Source organism: Neodiprion lecontei, chromosome 5 (assembly GCF_021901455.1).
Source record: "Neodiprion lecontei isolate iyNeoLeco1 chromosome 5, iyNeoLeco1.1, whole genome shotgun sequence".
Lineage (NCBI taxonomy): Eukaryota > Metazoa > Arthropoda > Insecta > Hymenoptera > Diprionidae > Neodiprion > Neodiprion lecontei.
The window spans coordinates 30,029,844-30,056,342 of NC_060264.1; the positions used below are offsets into that span (position 1 = coordinate 30,029,844).

The 26,499-nt window shown below is 43.0% G+C and overlaps 2 protein-coding genes across 2 annotated transcripts in view; one reads left to right on the forward strand and one right to left on the reverse strand.

Annotated features, from left to right (window-relative positions):
• LOC124294734 overlaps positions 1-26,499 on the reverse strand; it is a 147,981-nt gene that overhangs the window by 87,760 nt on the left and 33,722 nt on the right. The window contains exons 2-3 of the transcript XR_006904670.1: positions 20,624-20,749; positions 2,613-2,733 (exon numbers count right to left, since the gene is read on the reverse strand). The gene's annotated coding sequence lies outside the window, so the exon portion shown is untranslated. The remainder of the gene's footprint in view (positions 1-2,612; positions 2,734-20,623; positions 20,750-26,499) is intronic.
• Positions 701-25,896, forward strand: LOC107221259 (inactive tyrosine-protein kinase 7-like). Its single transcript, XM_046741514.1, has 9 exons — positions 701-1,034; positions 6,743-7,057; positions 18,958-19,081; positions 19,173-19,606; positions 19,704-20,000; positions 20,164-20,727; positions 20,913-21,188; positions 21,605-21,790; positions 21,887-25,896. Exons 1-9 carry the CDS (start codon positions 992-994, stop codon positions 22,933-22,935), a joined length of 3,288 nt encoding a protein of 1,095 aa, XP_046597470.1. The 5' UTR covers positions 701-991; the 3' UTR covers positions 22,936-25,896.

Genomic DNA, 26,499 nt, shown 5'->3' on the forward strand with positions numbered 1-26,499 from the left:
TCCGTAAGAAACATTTAGTACTATAAAATTTTTCAACCACGTTTCGACTATTTGCAAAAATGTGAAACAAGGTGATGTACGCAAATGTAGGTTTCCTTCTCTGAAGAAAATCTTGGGCGATAATTTTCAATGAAACAGGTATAAATTGATACTCAAAAAAGCTATTTACTTTCGTATAAATTGATTTACGAAACACTTTTTATGAATTTAAATTGGGGCATGTGACCAAAGGCACCAAATTATACTTTAATTTAATGGCCGTAATTTTTTGAAGCGATTTTGGCTACTCATTCACCACATCCTTGATTCTCTGCGCTAATCTTCCGAAGATAACGCAGCGCTCGTTGAGCTTTTCGGGCCTGTGGTTCTACTCGCGGAGTTGTCACGACCAACATATAACGTTACCTGAACACGGTGATGTCACGCATCGAGTCAACGATGGTTCAAGACCGACGAACGATCCATCAGACAGAGTCCTGGTATCATCGGAGGGTAAATAGTCCGACATGCAGAGTCCCTAAAGCTCCTCAAACAGCGGCTGGTGCGACCAGAACTACCGTAAGTCGCGTCAGCGCAGCGAATGGCGCGCGCTGCGCAGCTTTGGCCAAAGTGCATCGAACCGGGACTGTTTCGAACGATCACCAGACGGCGTTGTTTCGTATTCCCGTCTCAGGGCGTCCAGTACCAGTGCCGCGCGTCGTTTCGTTTGAGCCGGCCGGCGTCTAACCGGATAGCCGGATATGTTGGTTCTTAAATTTTGACTGAAACTTAGCCCGGCGTCGTGAAAAAAATGACAATTACGTGAGAGTATTAGATAAAAGAGAGGAGAAAAGGGACGGAGAGTCGAAAAGAGCCTTCGCAGTTTGTCAGTTTACGGTATTAAAAATAGTAATAAAACGCTACGTAGGAAGGGAGCAAGGATATAGAAGAAAACGCGAATCGGTTCCCGGCGCTCCGGCAAAGCTCCGTTCTTATACCAAAAACAGTGACAATGTGGTTTATCCTGATTTTAATCCAAGTCTGCAGCTTCTTCCGTAAGTAATTTGCGCTGATTATATTTTGCACCCTTATAATTTCTTACATATATATATATGTGTGTGTGTGTATGTGTGTATATGTATATATTTTCCCGTTTCACCCCGCCCAACACTGTAATTTTCTCGCTGCTCACCCGCCACGCACGGTCGAACAAGGGATGAATCATGGCCCAAGTACATACATGCATGTACGCGTTACTACGATCCGAAGCCATCAGAGCCAGAGACCGACCTCCCTTCCGAGTTGAAATCCCGAGGTCCTCACGGCTACGGAGTCTGATTTTCAAAGCCCCATCCCCGCCAATTAACGCGACGAAATATTTACATTTATTCATGTATGTTTTTCGTTTACCATCTCTCCTTCTTTTTTCTTTTTTTTTTTATAATGAAAACGAAATTTTTTTTCTACTTGAACAGAGCGCGAGAGGGGTGACTTACCGTTTAATTGCAAGGTAATCTGTGGGTAATACGTGCGGCAATTAGTTAATTGGCGTTAACGCCGTGCAAGTCTTACATTATAAACTCGTTTAAAAAAAGTGGGAATAAAAATATGTTTCGAACAAATTTTTGCGCTAAAGTCGTCGTCATGTAATTGGGGTTTAAATTATGCAATTGCAATCGCGTGTACGATTCATCGTTGTTGCAGTAGTGAACCCTCGACAGAAATTACATGAGCGAACGGGAGGATATGAAGTTTTGTAACAGCGCGTCACCCCGTCGCACAAAACCCTCCCTTTCAAAGAGAGGGAACGAGAAGAATAACGAGAAAAAAAAACCTCCCGGAAAACCAACCCCTGTTTGTCTAATCAGGCCCGTTTCACGTATTTTATCGTTTGCCATAAACGCCGGTTCGTGAGTCATAACAGTAAAGATTATGGGTTACATAGCGGAGCTCCAAATTGAATCTAGGGTCCAATTATTCACGTTCCACAGTTTTTACGTTAAATACACGAAAAGAAACGTTGTAGATTCAATGCAGATAAAGAAATAAGTATTTATTTTCAAATTGGTCTCTTTGGGTGTGCGTGCGATAGGATTACGACCACAGTCGGAAAATCTAAATACGAGCATCCATTTTCGCGAGATTCTATTGACATGTCAGCTAAAGACGAAGTTATGGATCAACGGTTAGCATCCCTTAGAACTGGATCGATATTTCTTCGCGAACGTGCAAAAGTATAACCTTACGAAACTTATTCTCAACGCGGGATTCTTCCATTGTTTTCCTGTGCAATAACTCGAAAACTCTATTCAGACATTAGAGCAGCAGAAACGTAAGGGTAAAACAGTTTCGGACCAAGAGAGTTTGCTTTTTTGCGAACCCTTGCAGTCCGTTATGCACTGGCCCCCGTGGGTCGCCTGCACCATCTATGCACCATAGACCAGACGCAGTTCGTTAGGCCACGACAGCAGCCATGGCATTGTTCTTACGTATAAGAGGTTTTACCGTAGTCAGTCTGCGTAGAGGCACAATGAGCCGATCAACCAATACAATGGGGTTGCTGATAAAAACGTTCAGACCCACAGTTCTGGTCATTGAATGTATGTGTGCGGGTGTGGATGTGTTTAACTTACCGACAAACACTGCCGCGTCTGCGGGATGAGAATGAGAAACCGGTTGAAGAATCCTGCGAGAGGCAGCTCTCGCACATGGACGGAGAGCAGAGCTCGATGTGTGCACACGCCGCAAAGGAAGCTAGAAAAAGACAAAATAAGAGAGTGAGCGAGGGAGAGAAAGAGAGCTGCAGGTTCGAGGGATCCGCATATTATATCCCGCAGCCACCTAATATCGGAAGAGAGCGCCCTGCGCGCTTCGTCGTAAAGGTAAAGGTAAGCGGAGATCTGACGGTGGGGCAGAATGCCCAGTACCGTATTAACGGGCACCTGCATCGACGGTTTCAGTTGGGCCCACGGTACCCACTGCAAAGAACCAAGGAGGGAAAAAAATATGACTGAATCCACGCTTTTCGACCCGTTTCGAACGATCAGTTTATGGCGTAGAAGGGATATCCTCAAAGTACAAACAAATCCATACTGATCGTTGTGGCAATGAGGTAGAGACAAGATTCTGCTCCATGATCTGACGTCAGTACACCAAGAAACTGCTACACAACATTCCATGTGGTACTACTGATGGTTGTGGGAATGAGGTAGAAACAAGATTCTGGTCCATGATCTGAAGTCAGTACACCAAGAAACTGCTACACAACTTTCCATGTCGTACCACTACTGACGGTTGTGGGAATGCAGTGGAGGTAAAATTCTGGACACTGATCTAAAGGCAGTATACCATGAAACCGCATGCAACTCTCTATGAAGAAACCTGGAAAATGACTCAGTAGAACGTTAAACTCTACATCGAAGTTACCACCAGGCATACGAAGTTTGTGCAATGAGAAAAGGTGGACGACAGGAGAACGAAACGATGATCGCGAGAGTGTGCATATATTATCTACCCATTCGAGAAATAAAAGTTGTTTCAACTTTCATGAATTTCCTTCAATGCAACTAGGATTAATTATTAATACTTGAGACAGCACTGAGGCGGTGCAGGGTGAGTGTGCATATCCCCATGCACTCGGGCAAGCCACTCACTCCGCTATTCATCTTGGTTCGGTGGTCCTAATTACACGTCTCCGGTTACCGACGAGGGTTCAAGCCCGTCTTCCTTTCAATGGCATCACATTTTTTTACGTGTTTGGTACTAAAACCTTCTTTGTTCGACGCATGCAGGCCACAGTGGTGCAGCGGCTGCAGGCAGGTATACCTGTACCATCTTCGTTCACGGAAATCTTGTCGGTACTACGCGTGAATGCGTGGACAGCCACCTGCACAATGGAAAAATGTGATGCAAATTAACAAAGAAGTAAATCATAAGTCTCCCATTGTTTTCGAGCATCCTATAAGTAGATACGGGGCATTCCATGACAAACCCTCACCATCTCCGATTTTGCTCCAACTTTAATATAGTATTTTGAAATTTTCACCATAAATTACTTGTGAAAGATACCAAACTTTTGAGACCGTAAACTTTTTTCATCCGTAACATCACGTTAGCGTCAATTTTAGCGGTGTAGAAGTTTAAACCAGCATAAAGTTCAGAAACTCTTAGGTACGTAACTTTGGCGCATCCCGGTTCCCATCGACCATCGAACCTGCCTGTCGGGATGTAGGCAACTTTCGATGGGTGTTGAAAAATGTAAAGACTGATTTCGAATTCATCGGGTGATGCGGCATCCACGTGATGAGCGGGAAGAAAATAATTGGAAGAGTCGGTTCGCGGATCTGCAGAGTCGTTCTTCGTTATCGTTTTTTCACGTCGTTGTTATACCTGCGTCGATTCATCGAATGGCTCACGTATATCGAGCATTGAAATGAATGTTTCCTGCACCGTAGAGAACGAGGAGTCAATACCGCCGCAGCGTGCGGAGGATCAAAGAAATTTCTCTTCGCTTTTTTTCCTCCTTCGCTCTGGTTCGGAAGTATATTTTCATCAGGTTCCAAGGCGATGACCAGCGGTAATATCAAGGCCAAAAATGAGTCACGACAAGTGTATCTCGAAGGCAATCGTGTGGGCTTCTCATCCGGCGATATAACCTTAGGTAAAAAAAGCTATAAAACTGAGAATGCGATGTTTCCCATGGGGTCAGCCTCGTAAAAATAGGCTTCGGTAAATGCTGAAGCTAACCGATAGAAGGAATTATCCAGGGCGGTAATCGCGAGCCGCTCCTTGGGCCAGAAGGAGATATATATATATACGAGAGGTAAGAAGAAAAATGAGATAAAGAAAGAGCGAGAGGAGGAAAGAAAGCGAGTTGTTGGGAAGGAGCGGGGGATAGATAGAAGATAAAAGGGTTCGGCAGACTTCCAACTCCAGCAGCACGCGGCCCCCGCCACTCGGTCTCAGCTCCGTGTCAGTCATCGGCTCGTATAACATCAAATGCCGCTAAGTACGTACCGCTGAGTTAGAGTTTGAGTTTGGTTGATCCAACGAAATAAGAGAAATGCGTACGGGACGAGGGAAGGCTGGCTGACTGATAACCGTCAGTGGATGGTATACTGGCTCTTGTGAAATTTTCTCCTCGCGGAGTAAACAGCCAGGTCTTTTACGACTGACAACCTCGGCTCGCGCATGCTGCCCTCGAGAAGATCCCTGGATTCGTCATTCGTCGTCTTCGTGCCCCCCCCCCCCCCCCTATCGCCCGAAACGAAGTAAAAAAAGGATGAGCCAAAAAAAAAAAATGAAGGAAACTTTTTCATTCGAGATAGCTGGCTAGTTGAACTTACAAACGTGGAGCGTGCAGAGTGCAAGCCAGCTGAATAAGACCTAGAGTAATCACTTATGTACTGCACACTCGGAACTAAGGAACCAGCTGTAGTTTTTCACTTAGAAATTTTTCAAAATTAAAACGAAAAAAGAAATCAGCTGACAGAAATTCACGGAAAATAATTTCATTCGATTGTCCCCCAATACTGTAGCAATGTGAGCTTGCAAATCACCGATCACTTCCCATTCGTCGGGTATCGTTGCATTTCGGTTCGTCGGACTAAAGGCGCAACTGGCACGGACTATACATTCGAACAAGAGCGAGCAGGGGAATAGGGGATCAGGGGAGAGCTGGCCGTGTACCTGGACGACTAGATAGGGCAGTTATAGCGCGATCAGGGCTCGGAGTAACGTAGACGAGCAGCATAGCAGCTCAGATAAAAGGGCGAGGGACCGTCCGGGACGATTTATGGCATGACACAACTGCTTGCTCCGAGCCGAAGGATCGATACACGTATAGCTACACGTGCGTGTGTATCTGACGTGCAGCTTTCGTGTGAAAAAAAAAACATGTATGTATGGCCAACTGATCGACTTTGACGAAATCGGTGAAGAGTAGAAGCCAGAAGTAGAAAAAGAACCGAATCGTTGCTTAGATTTTGATGAATAATGATAGAGATCACTCACCGTCTCAGGAATGGAGTATGCGCAATGATCCCCTGACAGTGGAGATGCACTCAAAAGTTCAAGATCGTTATCCCTCGAAATGAATCCTCATTTCTGAGAATTAGGACCGGGAAGAGCATTCGTCGCTCACTTTCGACGGATGATACAAGAGATTTTTGAACGCGAATTTATATCCTGTTCATAAAGACCGGACAAGTGTTCGTGCTAATATTGGCTTAACTAGTTCACGGGTTCATCATTCTTACTAAGAACACCTTAGAACCAAAATGTCGGAAGTGAAGAAGAGCGTGTTCGAGAATCACATTCCATTTTATTGTCAAGATTCATTCGATATCCCCAAGAGTCTAAGCGATACCCCGTAGTTGTCAATTAATTTCAAATCAAGAAGCCCATCAGACAAATAATCCGACCCATGAACTTGACCCAATCGAACACCATTCAACGAAGTAAGTGAGTAAAAAGGTTATCTGACTAGAAGAAGATGGCTTTACTAGTTCACGAGTTCATTACTTTTATCGAAAACACTTTAGAGCCAGAATGTCGAAAGTGATGAACAGCGTGTTCAAGAATCACATTCCATTTCATTATCAAGATTCATTCGGTATCCCCAAGAGTCTAAGCGATACTCCATAGTTGTCAATTAATTTCAAATCAAGAAGCCCATCAGACAGATAATCCGACCCATGAACTTGACCCAACCCAACACGATTCAATAAACTGAGTAAGAAGATTGATTTTCCATTTCTTCCAGTGGATCCGACTGATGCTCAGAGCGGGGATCCTGGATTATCGTTTTCCGTGAGTCCCGGTGATCACTCAGCGGCTGAAGGAACTCCGGTGAGACTAAGATGCGAGGTCGACCCGGGGTCTGGGAACGATGTCGTCTACTCCTGGAGCCTCGAGGGTAAGGATCTCTCTCCAAGCCCCCGGCGACACCAGGACGGTGGTGACCTCGTCATTACCAGAGTCGACCGAACCTCGGACAGCGGAAGCTTCGTCTGCAAAGCGACCCACCGCCTCACCGGTCTCTTCATCGAAAGTTCACCGGCGACAATCAGCGTTCAATGTGAGTTGTCCGTTCGATATTTCATTGTGCGTTGGTCTGGTTATGTGACTTGAGAGTTGCATGGTGGCCACTGGTCAAGGAAAACCCGGAAATCATGGCGAGGTCAGAGAATTCGATAAATGGCGGTATGATACGAAAAAGAATGAAACTTCGTCAATGAAGTAGAAGAATTCGAAGGATATTTGTTTTCAATGCTTGTTTCCATGAACACGCCAAACAGATCATAAACGTGTTTCTCAATATTTCTATATTACATTAAATGTATGTACACACTTTGTAATAGATATCATGCGAACGGTACCGTATGAACATGGTAGCAGCTACTATGCGTATTACATCGTGATCGTTACCATGTTTAGACACTTCGGAACATGAAAATGGGGAATCTGTGACACTCGTTTACTATGTTCGTTTCGTAGCCGTTACAATAAGATTTTAGCATGAGTGTGAAAGGATAATTTTATAAGTGGATTGAAAATTTTCCAATCGTTGGTGGTAGACCATTTGAAGTAACCTTTTCAACCGCGATTATGTACGAGGAAGAATTTCAGACGGGGTATGAAAAGTAGATAAAGTGTAAATTCCGGCCACCCCTTCACAATGTGATAATTTCAATCAGAGATAAAAACCGCGGGTGTTTCCCCATTGAATATACAGCGTCACCAGTCGATGGTGGTGTGGAGGGTCCCGACTCCTTCCTGACGCGTCGTTGACAGAAAGGCGTATTTGGCTCCCCCCGCACGCATTGAATGAGAGTAGTAGTAGACTCGCTGGAGGAATAACTGCGGAGAGAGAGAGTATCAGAAAAGTAGATTTTTCCGCACATTTATAAAACGGGGTGTAAATACAGGTATACTTGTATAACTACAAGCCGCGAGTAACGCAATGATATTAACGATCCCGGGTATTATAAAAGCTGCTGAAGCAGTTTTTTCCTCGTAAAACGAACCAAATCAGCATTATAGCTTGCAGACGTTACCGCACCCTGGGTACATCGGGAAGGAAAAAAAAACAAGTGAGGGAAAGAAACGTTTTTTTCGCCAGTTTCTTCTTTTCCTTCCTTCTATGCTTTCTTTATTATTATTTTTTCTTTTTTTCATTCTACTTCCATCCTTAATCCAACGCGCGAAATATCACCAAGCAGGCAAAGCACGCTGTTGCCACCGGTGGCCGGATACAATACACATATATAATATATACACGTACTCGTAATATCAACTTGTATACATATGCAGCAGGAATAAGTAATGAAAATATTATGAGAAAAACATATTATTATTACGCGAAGAGACGTCGCCGCGCGGGGGCGTCGTTAGCGCACCGACACCTCGTTATCATGTATCGTTTCATAATTATTATTACTACACCCTGGCACTTCACTTTCTCGCACCATCGCCGCCAACTACCACTGAACCTCCGCAACCCACTTGCTAAGCGTACGCCGTGTAGCTACTATTAACGTTAGTACACGTATAGTATATACTGCCTGGCCCTTCTCAAATTATAAATGCGTATACCGGATTTTTATACAACTCATACCTGTACAAGTTGCGGAACCCACAGTAATATCACTTTCGAAATACTAAATTCTCGCCTCATTATTGAAAGCCGCGGTGCACAAATTCCACGAAGTCATGATTCTCGATTCATTTTTCAACTTATTTCCAATTACGGACACATCACGCCGAAGGGGGAAACTAATTATCCAATCAATTTTTATAAACCACTATACTATGAAAATGAAAAATCAAAACATGATGATGATATGCATAGATAAGATCGTCGATGCGGATTTCAATTTCATGATAAAAGAAACAATCAACAAATTGATGGAAACACACTTCATTCTTCATCGTCGTCAATCGCTATTGAATATTTACGCGAAGAGTCTACCGATTGCCAAAGTTAATACAGGCGAACGTTAAGTTTTCTCCTTCGAGTTGACAAACAAGTTATGGACTCCGTAAGTCGGCACCGACTTGCGAAACTCTGCAAGCTCTACCCGGATATACTGTATATAGGTAGGATATTTTTAATTGATCACTCGTACCCTGCCTCTCGCCAATCCAACTCAGGCGGTGTAAAATATTCAACGAGTCGTTGCCGGAGTCGTGTTTCAACGAGTAGGTACCTAAACATGTTACGTTCATGATTGTTGAATTTAACGTTGAGGAGGTGAAGAAAAATAACGATAATAACCGTGAACGACCCGCGTTACCCTCGTTCTTCGTATTCGTACATAAAGGTGTAGGAATATCGACTCGAGAACAATAATTGAGAAACGACGAAAGAATCATGCAGTGTGGAAAAGAATGTTTGAATTCAATTCCTCTTCAAATCCTTCTCGCATTAAATCTGTACCTCATCTTTATATATAATTTACTTGGACGTCCGAGCACATTCGTAGGTAAAGTAGTATACTGTAGCTGCACTCTTCCTACTAATACATGGTCTCTAGTAATTAGCTGTATCCCATCTGCCGGCCTACAAACAGCATTGTGCTATAGCGACGAAATTAACATTCAAGTGGAAAAAATAACGTTGGAAAGAGTTGTCGTTCATTACAGGGCGACAAGTATAAATGTCTACACAAACTCCAGTGTTTCATGGATGGTTAGTAATCCATGTAAAGTGATATACGACACTAGCTGCAAACCAGCTCGCTAAAATACAAACCCTTCAATAGAGCGTATGAGAAACTTCACAAATTCGTAGTGCAATCAGTAGCCAATACAACAGAGGAGCTTCTTTCATCGTCGAAAGGGTGAAAAATAATTGCTCATTTCATGCCAATTGTGTAACTCATTCAATTTTGACATGCAAGTGCCGCAAAGTTACTTACAGATACGCAGTTTTGCGATGATGTTTTACATCCTGGAAATGAAATCCCGGTATTTTCAAGTCAGCAGACACTTTTGTACTGCGTAAGGTATTTACTTTAGCATTGGGTAGTATTAAAAATGCTGCTGCAGTCGCACGATAAAATGTATATTCGTTTTCGCTTCGGTTGTCAGTTGTCAAGACGTATGCATTGTATAAAAGATCTCGTTTCACGCTCTGCTAGGGTGTAGCAATGGTGAAAATATCAGACTCTCCACGTCGAGTTCGAGTGGGCGTCGTCGCTTCTTCCTTTCATATGAGTATATGCAAGGGTTGCAGGCGGATGACTGACAGTGATCCACGAGCGCACGTCTCACGGTGTATTTATTTACACAGGTAAGCGACGAACCCGCGAAATCCTGAAGCGAGAGAGTGAGTGAAAGAGGCGAAAATTAAGTGGAACATAAGTGAATTTTTTATGACCTTGATTTTTCACCACCCGAAGGATTCGACGAACGGATGATGGAAAGCTTGCAACTCGGCAAGTCACAAATAAAAACGATGTTATACTTTCATAGCACAATCCAGACTGCCGAGCATCCCTCGAGGGTTGTGAAGTTAAGCATGGGAAACCATTCCTTTTTCTATTTCCATCCGGTAATTCTGGTAAGAGAAGAAGTCTACGCGATACCCAGGGGCTAATAACGTGAAAGAGTCTTTCATGCGATAGAAAAAAGGAAAGAAGGTACATGCCCATAAGCACAGAGGGAAAAAAGGAGCGAAGCACGAGACGATGCAAGTTGGATACAGCTAGATGAGGGCAATAGCTGTACAAGTGAAGTAAAAAAATAAAAATAACCAGAAAGAGTAATGGAAAGAGGTTGCGGAGGCAAAAATGAGAAGCAAAAATATAATGGCCATGCATATACACGCACCCAGAGAGGCACAGGTGCACATGCTCGCAAAGTATGTATTGTATAAAACAAATAACATCTCATAGTCGCGCGTGGAAGCAGCTTGACGACTCACGGGCGAAGGGGTTTCCATTTCACGAGGTAGATACACCCCCTACTGCTTACCCATAACGAGATCATCGCCTCACTGCTGGATAGGCACAAGTCTAGATGGCGCTATTACGTCGACCGGTAATCATGCTATCGAGCTTGGAAGCTTCCCAAATTGAATATCAGTTCGGCACGATCAGATCACCTAATCCCGAAACCTGCTGCAGTTGACAAAAACATACCAGCGTCTACCTCCGGAGCTCCGAATTATATACTGCCAAAGAAATTGGAGTGTTGGTCTAACGATACGTAGAAATGATCTTGACCTCGATGTATATGAAAGAAGAATCTTGGAAATCTAGGTCTTCATGAACAAAACCAATGTTTGTGTCAAACGTTTCGACCCGTCGTTGGTCTAACAATGGTCTGATTCTTTAACGGCCCATACTGTCCGATGCTGACTCAGACATTGAGCACTGGCAATGGAAAGAGGTATCAATCAACGTCTAACAAGTTCGAAGACTTGATTACCGACTCCTAGTTTCATATTTTCGAACCACCACTGCCCAATTATAACAATTTAATCGATGGATACACCGGGGAATTGGAATTTGGAATGGCGAATCCAAAGGATCGTGGGTGCTCCGGTGGTTCGCAAACTGTGGAACAGTGGGTGCCTATACACGGGGTCCTGGATAGAGCTGGGAACTCAATTCGTAAGGGGGTTTGCATTTTCATTGTCTCGCCTCTGGAGTTTTTTGCACCGTAGCTGGAGGTTTCGCGCGCTCTGGTTCGACCTGAGTGAGCTAATCGTTGAGTCTGCCTCAGGCTCTTTCATTTTTAAAACACTGCACACATACCGTCGACTGAACGAGGACGCGTTTTCTCGTATTATACCCGGTGCGCCTATTGTGCCGCTCGTATATAGGGTGGTTCGAGTTGATTTCTTAATACAGAGAAATACTGCATAAGTGAGAAACGAGATGGAAAACATTCACTTCGTAAGAAAATTTGTAACCTCTGCAAGTTTGAAAAAAGTAAATCGTGTATGGAGTCAAGAGAAGTGTTTAATCCAGCAAAATAAAACGTAGAGATGAAAGAAATTCCATTCACCGTTAATCTCGCATCCGTAATTTCGACGAATTTTTCCTTTCCTTCTTCATTTCACCTCTTTCTTTGGCTCGTTTCCTCTCTCTCTTTCTCTCTCTCTCTCTTACTCTCTCGATTTTATCGCGATAGTTTATTGTTTGTACGCGTACACCGCCCTTTGTCTTCCTAGCTCTCATTCAACTGTACCGGAAAACGCGACGGGGCGTAAGCAGGGCGAAGAGAAAAGGAACGATCACAAACATTCCTACGAACGTACCTAGTTCTTTCCGCCAGTGCGTCGTACAGACAGACAACCAGCACAGTTTCACTTGAATATCCTGCGAGCTGTAACAGGGACCTCTTTGTTCAACGGCGTTACTGCAACGCGACTTGCGGCCATGGCGAATGCAGGCTTCGAAGTGCGATCGTGGGTCGTACTTGCAATTGGAGATCCTCGATACGACCCCGTAAATCACAGCGCCAAAGGCCACCGCTATTCACCGCCCTTAGACGTGCAAAAACCGTTGCGGTTGTACAGTAAAACCTAAGTTACACGTTTCACACTGCAAAGTTATCTTCGTTTATATGTAAAATTTTTTTGATCCTGGAAATTTTTGCCTATCAACCATGTGAGAATATTTCACTTGTACGTTTCTCACATGTATAAGCCACGTATTCCATCACATAGCACTATTCTCTGTTCAGTCAAGTCTTATCACAGCCTATTTTTTAATCGAAAATCGTGAAAATCATAACTGTTTCATCTTTCAATAACGAAGCTTTGGAATATTTAGGTATTTCACTTTAACGTTACTCTCATTTATACGTCAGTATTGCCATACCCGCTGAAAAAGGTGTGACTAAAGTTTCGCTGCAGCCGATCTCGCGCAAACGGAGCTCGTCACCTAATGACATTTACTTTATAGTTGAAAACAAGAATCAGAAAGAAAATATCGTGTCTCATGACAGGGTAGACGCTGAAAGACCCGAAACGGATAAAATTCGTTTGAGTCAATTCGTAATGCAAATGAGACCAATGTCTCCACCACATCGATTAGGTTCTCGGAATTGTATTGAATGCCGTTGCAGATGCATCCGGAAAATGACTGTGATTTTCAATAATCTCAAGCAATATTTGTAACACGAAAGAACGTTCGTCAAACACTGTATTCAAGCTTTTATTCAACCATTGGCTTGCACTTCACGACAACGTCCAAGTTAAAACGTGATTAGAAAAGGGATCTATATGTGCAGCAGCGACTCAGACAAAAACTCATCATTCTCCGACAGACACAAGCTCCATGGATGCCGAGCCATAGTACACAATTACAAAATGGTAACGCATTGCTGCAGTATGGTTCCTAGCTTCAAGAGCGAGAAAGGCCAGTGATTGCATCAACTCTTTTGGAAATGATGTATCTGGACCACATAGTTGTTTGATTTCATGTGCACCACTTTCGAACGATGCACCCCATATCTGTGAATGCAGGGCGTGAACCGCAAAGCTGCTTTCATCTTCGTATTGCTGTGGTATAAAGTCTATGCGTAGCTACATGTACAAATGTATCCATCTACCGGGTTAAAGAGAAAACGATGATTAAACGGATGAGGGAGTGATTATTCGCTTCGTATTCGTTACTTTAATCTGTATACTGTTACATATATTACCTCTGCTAAAAAGCTCGTATCTGCAATACCCGGTCAACAGCAGTTGCGAATATAGCAGGTAAATTCAAAGTGGCGGGTCTAAGATGCAGTGACGAATATTTGATGTGAACTACTGCAATTTATACTTGACTGTTTCACCTGCAGGTACAAACTATACTTTTAAACCGTGTAATGCGATTACTCAATTCTGCACCATTCTGAAACAAGGCACGCATAACAATCTGGACTGACATCGACATTACATCTGGAACGTCTATGGTCACCGACTAGTATCGATTTATCAACGTTCAGCTGTAACAGTGAGACGGCCAAGAACTACTGAAAAAAGCAACGGAAATTGAAAATCACTTGACACTCGCCATCCGTCTTGATAAAGCTTCGTCTCTCGACAATCAATCCGGAGAGCGGATAAATCACGGAACACCTACAAGATCTCCGGTGATCACCGCCGATTGGTATGCATAATTAGTATTCCCGTTTACTGAGGTGTATCTGCTGAATCATGGTCGTTCAACGACTTGAACGAACCATTACACATGGATTCGTTTTATAAATTTGTCAACGATGTAAAATGAATGCTGAAATGTTCAACTGATAACGAGCAAAAAATTCATGCTGGGAAATAAATTCTAAGTTGAAATTTCAACATAGTAACTTGCAATGAAATTCAACTCGCGAACAAGAGTCACCGACCTCCACGTCTTTCCATAAACAGTTGACACTATGAACACGCGCGCGCACCTGCACCCTGCAGTGGTTTGCGGAGAGTTTCGCACCGTCTTGTCTTCACGCGACCTCCTAATTCAAAGAGACGGGAATTCCGCCCCCTGGTGAGCCAGATATCAGAAACGTGCACCGCGTACAGATACCAGCGACGAGCTTGTAGAATACGAAACTCGTCAGGGTGGTATAATTATTATCCCAACCGGCGTAAGAAGTCACCGGCTCGCGACCGGGCTGCGGGGACTATGAAAGCAGCGGCTATATATCTCCACGAGGAGTTCTCATCGGAAAGCGAATCGGCCAGAGGGTGAAGCCACCTTCGAGGAAACCATACATCCACATCGTACATCCTTTACCAGAGACTCCATTATACCTTCCAAGTTTTTCACTAAGTACTTTTGTTTCCACTCCGCATGATGAATTGTCATCAGTAGGTATTTTATGCACCTTACGAAATCCACCACGCCGAGCCCGTTAGATTTGTTCAAAAGCCATGATAGATGTGTAACCTGGTTAGTCCTGACAGTTTACAGTCCAAGAATTGCGCATCAAGTACTAGTGCTAATGGGCTTGTCAGTGACCAGCTAAGTCAAGTAAAAAAAAAAAAAAAAAAAAAAAAAAACAAGGGCTTCTCCGGTTTCGTGGGTTTTGTCGGACGCCATGCTTCGAAAGAAGCCCCAGCATGGTGCACTGCCGTTCAACTTCTACAGTGGCAGAGTGTGGAGTCCCGGTATGAGGGCACATCGTGACTCGGTAGGTTGGTGGGTACCTTGGGTAACTTCGCGAATGGGTACTTATCGCCCCCAGCGAGCTCCGGAGCCTAGCCCAACTTAAATTCGGGGTGGATTTCAGCCTGATTTTCAGGCCCTTGACTCTCGGCAAACGCGTCCCACCCCATCATCTGCAAGGGCTCACGGCCGTTTCCCTCACCCGCGAAATCCCTGCTTCCCCATCAGCGTCGACTCCTTACGCTGACAAGCCTCGCCGAGTTGGTGGTACCCGGGTATTCGTGGGCATATGCATCTACGTTCATTGTGCGTGTATATGTGCGGACAGCGAGAGAGGGAGAGGAGAATAGAGAGCGCTCAACGTGCCGAGTGTAGACAGACGACGTGCTGGGGCAGCAGGCGGACAGGATAGCGAGCGGCGGCGGTGGCAGCAGCTAGGTGTACAGTCTGGAGGGCCGACTGCCGAGAGCCGGGCCCATAAAACTTTATGGTGGGTTTGCATCGACCGTGCCTTCCCTTCCCGTTGCCCCGAACCCCTCGCTGTCCTACCTTTCCCTCCCGCCGTTCCCTTGCCTCGTTCACCCTCACGATCCCGTCGCCCCAGCCTTTCGTTACCCTGGCAACGCCGTCGCTGGCAGCCCCTCGACGCCGGCCGCGAGCATCTCCACTTTCCCCTGGATCCACACGCCAATTGGCTGCTCCTTCACCTTCCCCGGGTCAAATGTGTACGATGCAGGTATCGCACAACCGTGATGTGTGTATCTCCCTGTCGATTTACACACGTTACGTACTTCCGTTCAGAGACACATACGAGATAGGTTCGCATTTCGGTGCATGAGTATTTTAGACTTTGAAGACCTGCCACAAGTGTATCCATGTGCAGTTTACCCTTCTGTACTTCTTTTTAGGTAACTTACTGACTCGCTTCCAATTTCAATTTGCAAATCTTCGAAGTAATCCACTTTCGGCAACTACTTTCTCGTGGGTATCATAGAATTTTGTGCAACATTGGCACACTTCGTTATCCTGTTCGTGTAAAGGAGACATCCGAGAAGCGAACCTTGAAAGTTTCTTCATGGAACTTTTGCACTATCTATAAAACTTGACGCAACCCATCAGACTGTTCGGAGCTCACTAAGGGATCCGCTGGTCATCATTAGGGCGTCCGTTTTGTACTGAATAACAGTTCGGATTGCATTGGAAACTCAAGACACCGTAAAGGCGTGCACCTCTTCGCGGAATATTCTTGAAATACCACCAGACGTCATTAAGACATCATAAAAGCCATCTGCAAGGCATTGAACGAAACTCTCTCACTCATCAGTTGGATAAGATTGAAAGCAGACTAATTTAAGAATCATTTCATTCATTCACAATATGCATTATATAAGACAGACCACCACCATGTCTTTTCGAATAACTTTGTGTACCAAGCGATTCTCGAAACATCGCAACGGAACACTCCTTTCATAAACATCTGAATTCTTTTAACAAACGTCTGAACTCGTGTTACTTAGAAATTAATAGTAGCTAGAATCGGTCTAGCCAAATCCCATGTGCATAGTGTTCCGAGGACTTTGACGCTTCGGTGAAGCTGATGGTTTTGATTTGGCAGAGTATTTCTCTTCCTTTTGTACCGCGTATCATGGACGTACACTTCCGTGTGAAGTGTCTCTGAAAACGGGGGTTCCAGGACCAACGGACTTGAAGCGTGTTGACGTAATTGAACTGTTTAAACCTGCAGGACTGGAGAAGCCGTGGCTGCCGTCGCTGGCTTTGCGACAGCCAGCTTTGGACGCAGCTTGTGGGTTGAGACCCGCGCTGGCGTCGTTTGTTTGCTCGCCTAGGATAAATAGTAGCGCCTGCCACCTCCTTGGACCACCCACCCCAAGCCAAGGCGATCTCTCCGTCTCAACGCTACAGCGGTCTTCTTTCAAGTCCTTCATCCCGCGGATCGCTGCAGCGGTCGCTGCTTCCGCTGCTTCCCTAAAACGCGTTTACATTACAGCTTCCCTTTCTTACATCGCCTCTTTCACTCCAACTCTCTTCGTCTTTCTCACTTTTCCTTATCCTGATGATGAAAATCTACCGCTTCTGCATTTTACCAACAATTCAAGTCTGTAACAGTACCTTCCGCTATATTCAGACTTCATCGCATTCGCACGAAGATGCCAATCTCTGACCTTCGGTACCCTTCACGATCCACAATTTCATTCATCCCATAAGCCATCCGTGCAGTAAAGATCCGAATGGTCTGTCGACACATTTACGTTGCTTAAATTAGAGGAAAGATTAATTATTCAGATAAAGTTTGGTATATCATTATGCTGTGAAAACGGCTCCCATTTGTTTCACGTCTTTCACGAGAACATAATTTTGTTGTTCCCAAGAGATTGCACACACGCTAGACGAGAACCTTTAAAGTACAGCTTCTTTCGAATTTTTTCTCTCCCTTCTTTCTGTATCTATTTCTACTCCTCAGTCGTCACCTATTCCCCTGACGACTCGAGAGGTCGGCCCCATCACGGAGCGATGCTGTCAGTGTAGCTAGCTTCATTTGTAACGTACTCCTGGTTCAGATAGTTACTTGAGCCAAAGGCCGAGACGAGATAGTAAAACGTGTTGGAGATTCGACGCCGGTTGGCTGTCGCACGTTGCTGTTGTCCAAGTCTCGGTCTTCTCTTCTGGCTCCACCTCGTCCCGTTCCACGGTCGTGTTTACACGAAAGTTAATCTTGCGCGGGAGATGATAATAATAAACGCTACTCTCTTTTTCTCTCTCTTTCCTTCTGTCTCTTCGTGCTCCACGCGATGTTGCAGGCGCGGTCCCTTTGATCTCGATGATGTCGTTTGTGCGTTTAAACACGGCTTTCCGAGTATAGCCGAGACTTCGAGAGAAAGAGAGTCGAGTGGCCGGTATGAAAGCAGGCTGTAAACCATCCCGCAAAGCGGCTACGCCACGGGAGCGCCACCTGCAAAGGATTGAAGCCCACCCGACCGCCCGGACGCGAAGTTAAGTGTGTAAAGTAAGTTACAGAGACTGTTGCTCCACCCGCTCGTCACCGGGCGGCACTTCCGCAATTGCGGAACGCAGCACGTACCCCCTTACTTACCAGACCGTCGAGCATTCACGCAATTTACTATTTATTGTACCATTGTCTCACACTCTTTTACCGCAAATTCACTTTGCCAGATTCCCTCTTTGAGCCTAATGCTCACACCACCTCGGACCCTTCACCGGCGTCAAATGGCCACGCACTTCGGTCTTTGACTGCTCTCCAAGTGCTCGGGACAAAAACGAAAGCAAAGAAAAATACTCACAATGCCACGACAGGCTGTAATCAAGAAACGCGCGCGTCTCTCGTATGGAGTGAAATTTAAATAAAAAAGGATCAAATCCCACCTCATCTTTAACTTACGGAACCAAATATACACGGTTAAACAAGAAAACGTCCCAGCAGGTCCACGAAATTTCTTGAGTCGATTTAACTATTTTCCAATGTATTACTAATAGTAAGTGAAAACCACTGAAAATTACAAATTAAATGAAAAATGTAACAAATAACACAAATATAAAGTGAATCTGCTGAGACTAATGTCTGTGTTTACTTAAATTTCTCTAACAGTGTACTGAACTATGTTTTCGGCTATTATAGACTGTATAACATTTATAAGTGAAGAATGGAGATCTTCAACAATTATCGTGAAAACTAAATCAACTACAATAACTTTTATCGCAGAATAAAAATATAATGAAGATTACTCATCAAAGATTAATCATTTCACAAAGAACATGAGACCAGCTCTCTTTCTCTCTCACTATCTCTTAATCTCTCGCTAAACTGATATATTTTATGTTTTTTCCTTAGGGATAAGCGAAGCCGACGTTCAACTGCAACTACCAAAGTTTCCAAACCTTCTAAAGGCCGGTATCGATATCGAGCTCAAATGCCACGTTGAAGGATCGGGAGACATGCGCTACGAATGGTTCAAGTAAGCTTTTTTCATTTGAACCCAAAACAGTGAATTAAATCCGTCACGATGCGAGATTTGATTTTGAAATGCGCCACTACATATATTACAGAAACTCGGAACGTGTGTCAAAGTCGGAGCGAATCGAGATCAAAAAGAAGAAGCTTCACATCCATAAATCAAGCACCGATGACAACGGAGTGTACACGTGCCAGGCGCGTAACGAAGTCGGTTCTTCGCCAGTGGGAAAAAATTTTCCCCTTGTGATACCGAGTAACGATACAGCAACGATAAAGACCGTACCGCAGAATATAATAGCGAAGCGTGGTGAGCCGGCCTTCTTTCATTGCCAATACGAAAATGCCGACACAGTGCAGTGGTTCTTTGACAACAACGGACCCCTTGAATCTGACGACGAGAAAATAGTGTACGAAAATGGTACCCTGGTAATTCTGGCCGCGGAGCATCGTGATCAGGGAATGTATTCGTGTCACGGACCGAGAGGCGAAACTTTGCAAGTCTATTCCGCCGAGTTGCAAATTGCTTGTGAGTAAACACGACGGCAATGAATAGATCGCCGAGAACCCTGAATAATAATAAACCCTCGTTGTAATTCAATGCTGAATTCTCTTGCGTTTTTCAGATCTGAGGAATCTATCCATCACATCGTTCGAACCAGCCTTATCCAACCAACTGGCTATAGTGGGCGAACATCAGGAGCTGCAGATAAGCTGTTTGGAACCATCCGGTCTTCCGCGACCTAAAGTCTACTGGAAGAATCCGGATGGTCACATCATAAGCGATTCCGGAGTGGTCAGAGTCCAGGATAACACGCTGATAATCAGCAAGGCACGTTTGGACGAAGATGATGGAAATTACACCTGCATTGCCGAAAATTTAGCAGGAGAAACGGCGATGAGTGTTCAGGTCGCCATATCCAGTGAGTGGAGATGAATTGGAACCGTTTCGTTCGCTATAAGTTTATAGTCCGATTGATTTTAGCATTGAGACAAGTTTCCTGGACTTGAAGTGAAATCGACCAATGAAGTCGCAAACAAACAAGACCTCTCATCTTATAAACTTTTATTTCCTCTCTTTATCAGCTCCCCCGAGCCTGGTCTCCTCGCCAGAATCGATAACCGTTACGGAAGGAGATCCAGCAACATTGTCCTGTTCGTACGTTGGAATGGAATCGCCAATCACGCACGTCCGGTGGCTGAAAGACGGTGAACCACTCCGAGAGAGCGGAGGTCCGGTGAGGCATCGGGTATCGGACAGCCGGGGGAACGTAACTCTTTTCTTAAAAAGCGTCGACTTGTCGGACAAGGGTAGCTACAAGTGCGAGATATTCACCAAGGGTTTTCCATCGGTATTTTCCCAGCATGCCGAGCTCGCGGTAAAGGAAAAGCTAAAGTTCTCTTCTCTCTATAACGAACGACTCGAACTCGGCTCGACGAGCAAGGTTTACTGCAAAGCGCACGGCGCCACCGAGCCCACTGTGAAGTGGATAAAAGAAGGAAATGGCACTGAGTTCCCCCCGCATGTTCAAGACATAAACGGTACCTTGCACTTCAACGGCGTTGTTGAGGACGACAAAGGGAGATACACGTGTTTGGCGACAAACAGTCAGGGATCCATAAATCACACCATCACCATCGACGTTGTCAGTGAGTAACTCCGCTCGTTTATCTGAAACAATGAAGTATTCATTAGCTTGAATAAGATCGTAACATCAAAAGTGAGATCTCACGATTGGCGATGATTCTTAATGCAAAACAATCCGAAACAAGAATCAAAATACTCTAGTGCGTGCTGAGTTTCGACTTTCATTGTGTGTAATTCTCCCCAACAGTTGCTCCCAAGTTCACCGTGCAGCCCCAAAATCTGACAGAGGCTATCGAGGGACACTCCGTAATGATTGACTGCTCCGCTGAGGGAGATCCTAAGCCAAAGATACAGTGGATGAAAAATTTGAAATCTAACGATTTGGAAAGCCCTCGTTTTCAGGTGCTACAAAATGGAAGCCTCTACATCCGAGAGGTGTATCTCGCAGACGAGGGAAACTACGGTTGTATCGCCGGAAATAGCGGGGGACTCAGGACGAAAGAAGTTCAGCTAATCGTACGACGTAAGTGGACAACTACGCCAAAATTTTGACAGGGTACTGTACTGAAATGAAATGTCTCCATTCGTTAATAAAACATTTCAGCGTTAGTTTCATTCAAATAGATCAAGCACATCAAGAAATCACCTCGTTCGGTGCACATCTTTGGGGGTCGTTTTCAGCCCCTTAAAGTGTTTAATGGCAGACAAAAAAAAAATACGTGTCACTTAATTTTTCAGACTACTATAAGATATTACAAAGTAAATCAAATCAGAGGGATCGGCCTGGGATACCTTCTTTTTCAGTCATTCGGTGTACCAAAAAGAAGACAAACTATTTTCCATTCCTGCCCGTTAATCCCGTCCCACAATCATATCTACTAGAACTAGTATTACAGTGTAGACCTGTTGAGAATGAATTTTTTATTTCAATTTCTACAGCTGGAGATGGCTACCGCTCGGATATGGACATGAATAACGAAGAGGATGAATCAATGATGGGAAGAACAGTGATCATAACGCTGGGCGCAGCAGCAGCGTACATGGTTTTGGTGGTCGGGTTGATGCTGTACTGTCGTTACAGGAGAAAGCGTAGGAAGCAGCAATACCTGCAAGAGCAAGCTGAAGGTATTTGCGAATGTCGCCAAAATAGCATCACGACGACGTCAATTACGCGTAGATTTAAATCTAGTACTGATCCGTACGCGACACTTTTCCCCGCAGAAAAACTGGAGAACGGAGACATGCACGATGAGCAAACGGAGCTGAAAGAAACTAACCACAAAACATCGTCAGCCAAGAAGAATGAAAACAGAGATTCCCATAGAAGTGACGGTGCGGACACAGCGCAGAGCCAAAGCAGCAACCACTCTAAGAAGTCTAAATCGAGCTACGACAAGATCGCGGTATCCCGGAGCAACCTCAAGGATCCAAAGCCACTGGGACGCGGGGAGTTCGGCGACGTATTTCGCTCAAAGTACCAGGTCGAGGGAGAGAAGGAGACCCTGGTGATGATAAAGAGCCTGACAAGCACGAAGGACGAGAACGCGTTGCAGGAGTTCAAGCGAGAACTCGATCTGCTGCACAAACTGAGCCACGAAAACGTCGCTAAGCTCGTTGGCCTGTGCAGAGAAAAAGAACCGCACTACATGCTCCTCGAGTACACGGACTGGGGTGACCTCAAACAGTTCTTGATCGCCTCGCGGAAGGACAGCGGTTCCAGCCCGACTCACGACGCGAAAAAGCGGGTCCCCCAGCTCTCGGTTGCCCAGATATTGTCCCTCTCCATCCAGGCAGCAAAGGGACTGAAACACGTCGCGGACAACCGACTTGTTCACAAAGACATAGCCGCAAGGAACTGCCTGATATCGAGCAATTTTTCTATCAAGATATCGTTCCCTTGCATGACGAAGGAGCCCTACCATCAGGAGTACGCGAAACATCGCAACCGGGTCATCCCTCTGAGGTGGCTCCCCTACGAGGCGGTTTACGAGGACGAGTACTCGACGAAGAGCGACGTCTACTCGTTCTCCTGCCTAGTGTGGGAGATGTTCCACCAGGGCGAGCTGCCCTTCAACAAGCTCAACGACGACTCCGTGCTTTCGCAGCTTAAAACTCAGAGACTCGGCTGGAAGGCCCACAAGGCAGCGCCTCCGGCCCTTCAGGAGCTTCAGGCAACCTGCTGGGCCAACGATCCCAGGGAACGTCCTACTTTCGACGATGTTGTTATTAAATTAGGCGAAATTGTTGTAGATAGCTGCCTTTCAACGTAGGCTATTATTTTTTTTTAATTTATATTCTTTTTTTTCCATTTTTAACACATATACATATTTTTTATCTTCATTCTATCCTTTTCACTTGTATCTTTTTTTCTAACGGAAAGTAAATTCTCAATGAATAAAGAAAAAAAAAAGAATAAGTAATACTGTAACGCGTCCAATGACCTTCGATTTGATACTCAAGATTTGGATAAGATTCTTTGACAGACACGAAATCGGTCATCTTTGACCGTCGGTTTGTACTCTCACCGTTTCGAATCTAAAATTGAGGAAAAAAAGATCTTTCCCACTTTGTTTTTTTCTAAAACCTGATTAACATCGACACTAGAATCTGTACGAATGAAATCGCTGTGACGGAATCGACACTTGCTCAAAGTAAACATATCTTCGGATATTTGTCTCAATTAGAAAGCTCTCGTTCAAGATTATAAATTTGTATTTGATGAATTGATTTTTGAACGAAAAATTCCGCAAGTGATTATACCGGTCACGAAATGTTGAGCAGAAAATTTTATTGTCAACCACCTGTGGCAAGGTCGCGAAATTGAAAAATTCGCGTTCCCCTGTGGATGTGAAAAAAATTTGCACCAACTGACTTCAATTGGTGGATGAGTGATTGGCGCAGTTGCAGTATTCGAAATCGTCCATTAGCTCTCTAAGGATAACACAATATTTATATCCGATAGTAACTCCGCCCCGTTCAATACCGATTTCGCATAAGCCTACGAACTTTAACCGATATAAAATGCACGAAAACCGTAATATTACACCACTAATCGATAGCATTAATAATAATAACGATAATATCACTCCGAGAAAAGGTTAGAGTATACCTACAATACAATACAATATTTTGTAATCATCGTCGAAAGTAGGATTAATTCTAAGTCTGATTCATCTAACATCGAATAATTTTAAACATAACGATATAACGTACTTATATTATACATACTTGAATATGCGGCAGAATTTTTTTAAACGTTGCATTAAAATTAGGCAAGTAACGCCATCATATCAAGTCGGAGAAAAATACCTAAATTTACTCATACGATTTCTACTATCCAACTCGACCAAAAAGGGCCACAGAATCACAATCGATTACAATTTAACGATAAAATCGATAAAATAATTTTACACAGGGAGGATTAATGAAATAAAACAATTTAAAAAAAAAAAAAAAAAAAATGGCCTTGTACATAAAAAAATTAATCGAATTTAAACGAAGTTGTAAATTTTTTATGTATAACATGTACGTCGCATGAAATATGTGACTACTATAGCGCATGTATTGATGCGATTGCACGAATGAATCCATTCTTTTCAACTCGTATACTGACGTATCGTACGAATATGACTAAAAACTGTAACAGAGTATCCAAATTTTACACCGGATACAACTCGAGACTGAAAATACTCAAACATTCATATTAACGATGAAAAATATTTCTGTGGCGTTATTTCTTTGTAATTTTCTTTTTTGTTTTTCCATGCAAGATACGTACTATATATAATGATAAGAATAAACTTCGAGTGAAATTTAGGACGATGATAATAATGAGAGTAATTTCAATTGCTTCAATCAATTGCTCGGAAATTTTTAATAGGAAGTCTGGTTATGTTAAAGAAAAGAAAAATAAGAAAAAACGCAAATATTCCGTTTCCGATCGAGCAATGTGCAGTTTCGTGATCTCTTAAGAGGTCTGATTCAGTCAGAAGAAAAAAAAAGTTAACTTCAGCCAATGAAAGGAATCTAATGCTGCCTGCTCAAGTAATAATTAGAAAAAAAATAAATTTTCAATTTCATCAAGTTTTTGTATTTGTGAATTTTTTTGTTTTTAATTCAATGACGGTAATAAATCTACAATGGCCTTATTAGAGGCTATTTGAGTGTAAATAAAATATAATTTATTTCATAACATTAAATAATATCGACATGCTCATTGGTAAAAAAACCTATATAATTGCGCATATACGTTATAAATTTTGTGTTGTATCAAATACGTACGTACACAGTATAAAATCCACCGCATGATGAAAAATAACGATAACGGTAATAATAGTATTAAAAATAACGATAACAATAATAATATTACTAATAATAATAATAAAAATAAAGTAATAAATAAATTAGTATTTACCATTTAGGTATTATGCATATATGTTATACATTATAAATGTGCTTCAGACACCTGTCTCTGTTGCTGCGGCTTTTGCGACCAGTGTGAAACATTTTTGAAAGCTAAATATTTATACAACAAATACAGAACCGCGACAAATTTTAACGTTGAATTGTCAACGCATTTGAAACAGTTAGGTCGTAAGTGCCATTTTTTAATACGAAATCGAACGTGGTTAAACAACAAGTCTTTTTTGAGTCGTTTAATTTTTGACGTAATTTTTATAGACGTAACCTAACCCGAAGCGACACTCGTCAAGATCGAATGAACGTAATGTTGAAATGAAACAAGATCGTAATGGAACAGGGAAAGTGCTTCATATTTTCATGGACAACCAACAGCCGAGAAACAATAAATAATTGTCCCGGTTGTAATTAACGAATTTGAAAGAAAAAAAAAAAAACAGGGTTGACTTGATCTTTTTATACAGATGGTCTGCAAGAATGAATGTACGCTTTGCAGCTTATTTATCGATTACTCATATATTGTAATAACCACTCACATATTCATACGCATAAATACATAACTATAGGCTTACAAACACTGCCAATAATAATATTCATGAATTCATACGTATAATCACATATTAAACTGTCGGATTATATTAAAATTTATATACTGATAATATAATCACCTGCATCATATATTCATCGCTTGAGACCGTGATGATTTAGTTTTATAATAATGTGCTTTCTCTGTCAACCCAGAAAAATATTCTCAGTTTTTTACTGTGCGTGTGATATTGCATTATCGTGATCCGACTGTACTTGTGTGCGATTAAAAAACAAAAAAAAACTGTTGGGCAAACTCGGTATTGCAATTAGTATGTGAAAAGTTAATTAAATTTTCGAAAGCGTCCGTAAGTTGAAAGTCGGTGATTTGGTTTTAAGATCTGAGAAAATTGAAGATTGATTTTAGTTTGATTTTTTTTTTTTAAACACAGGGTATAACGTACACCTTCGACATGTGGCTATTATTATAAAAATTAATTCAATATTGAAGAACATTCGGATTTGATTGAAATCGTGAATAGAAGAAATTGGAATTATGTAATGGGAATTGGAAAAGCGTGAAAACCCCGGTTTTTTGCAAATACGTAACTCGTGCGTCATAATTTATCAAATGAATAACAAATATCTAGTCAACCGAATGACAAATAATTGAACACGAGAAATATCCTAGCTAATTATATATACCTTAAATACAGTTTCATAACGCGATGCAAATAAATAATTCATAATGTACAATGTTGGTCATATCCCCCAGTTTGAGTAACGAAATTAAACATTATTTTTTTTAAATTCGTAATTTTGTAAATATTTGTACTTTTTTATCTAAACGATAATTATTATACTATATACACACATTACATATAATATAC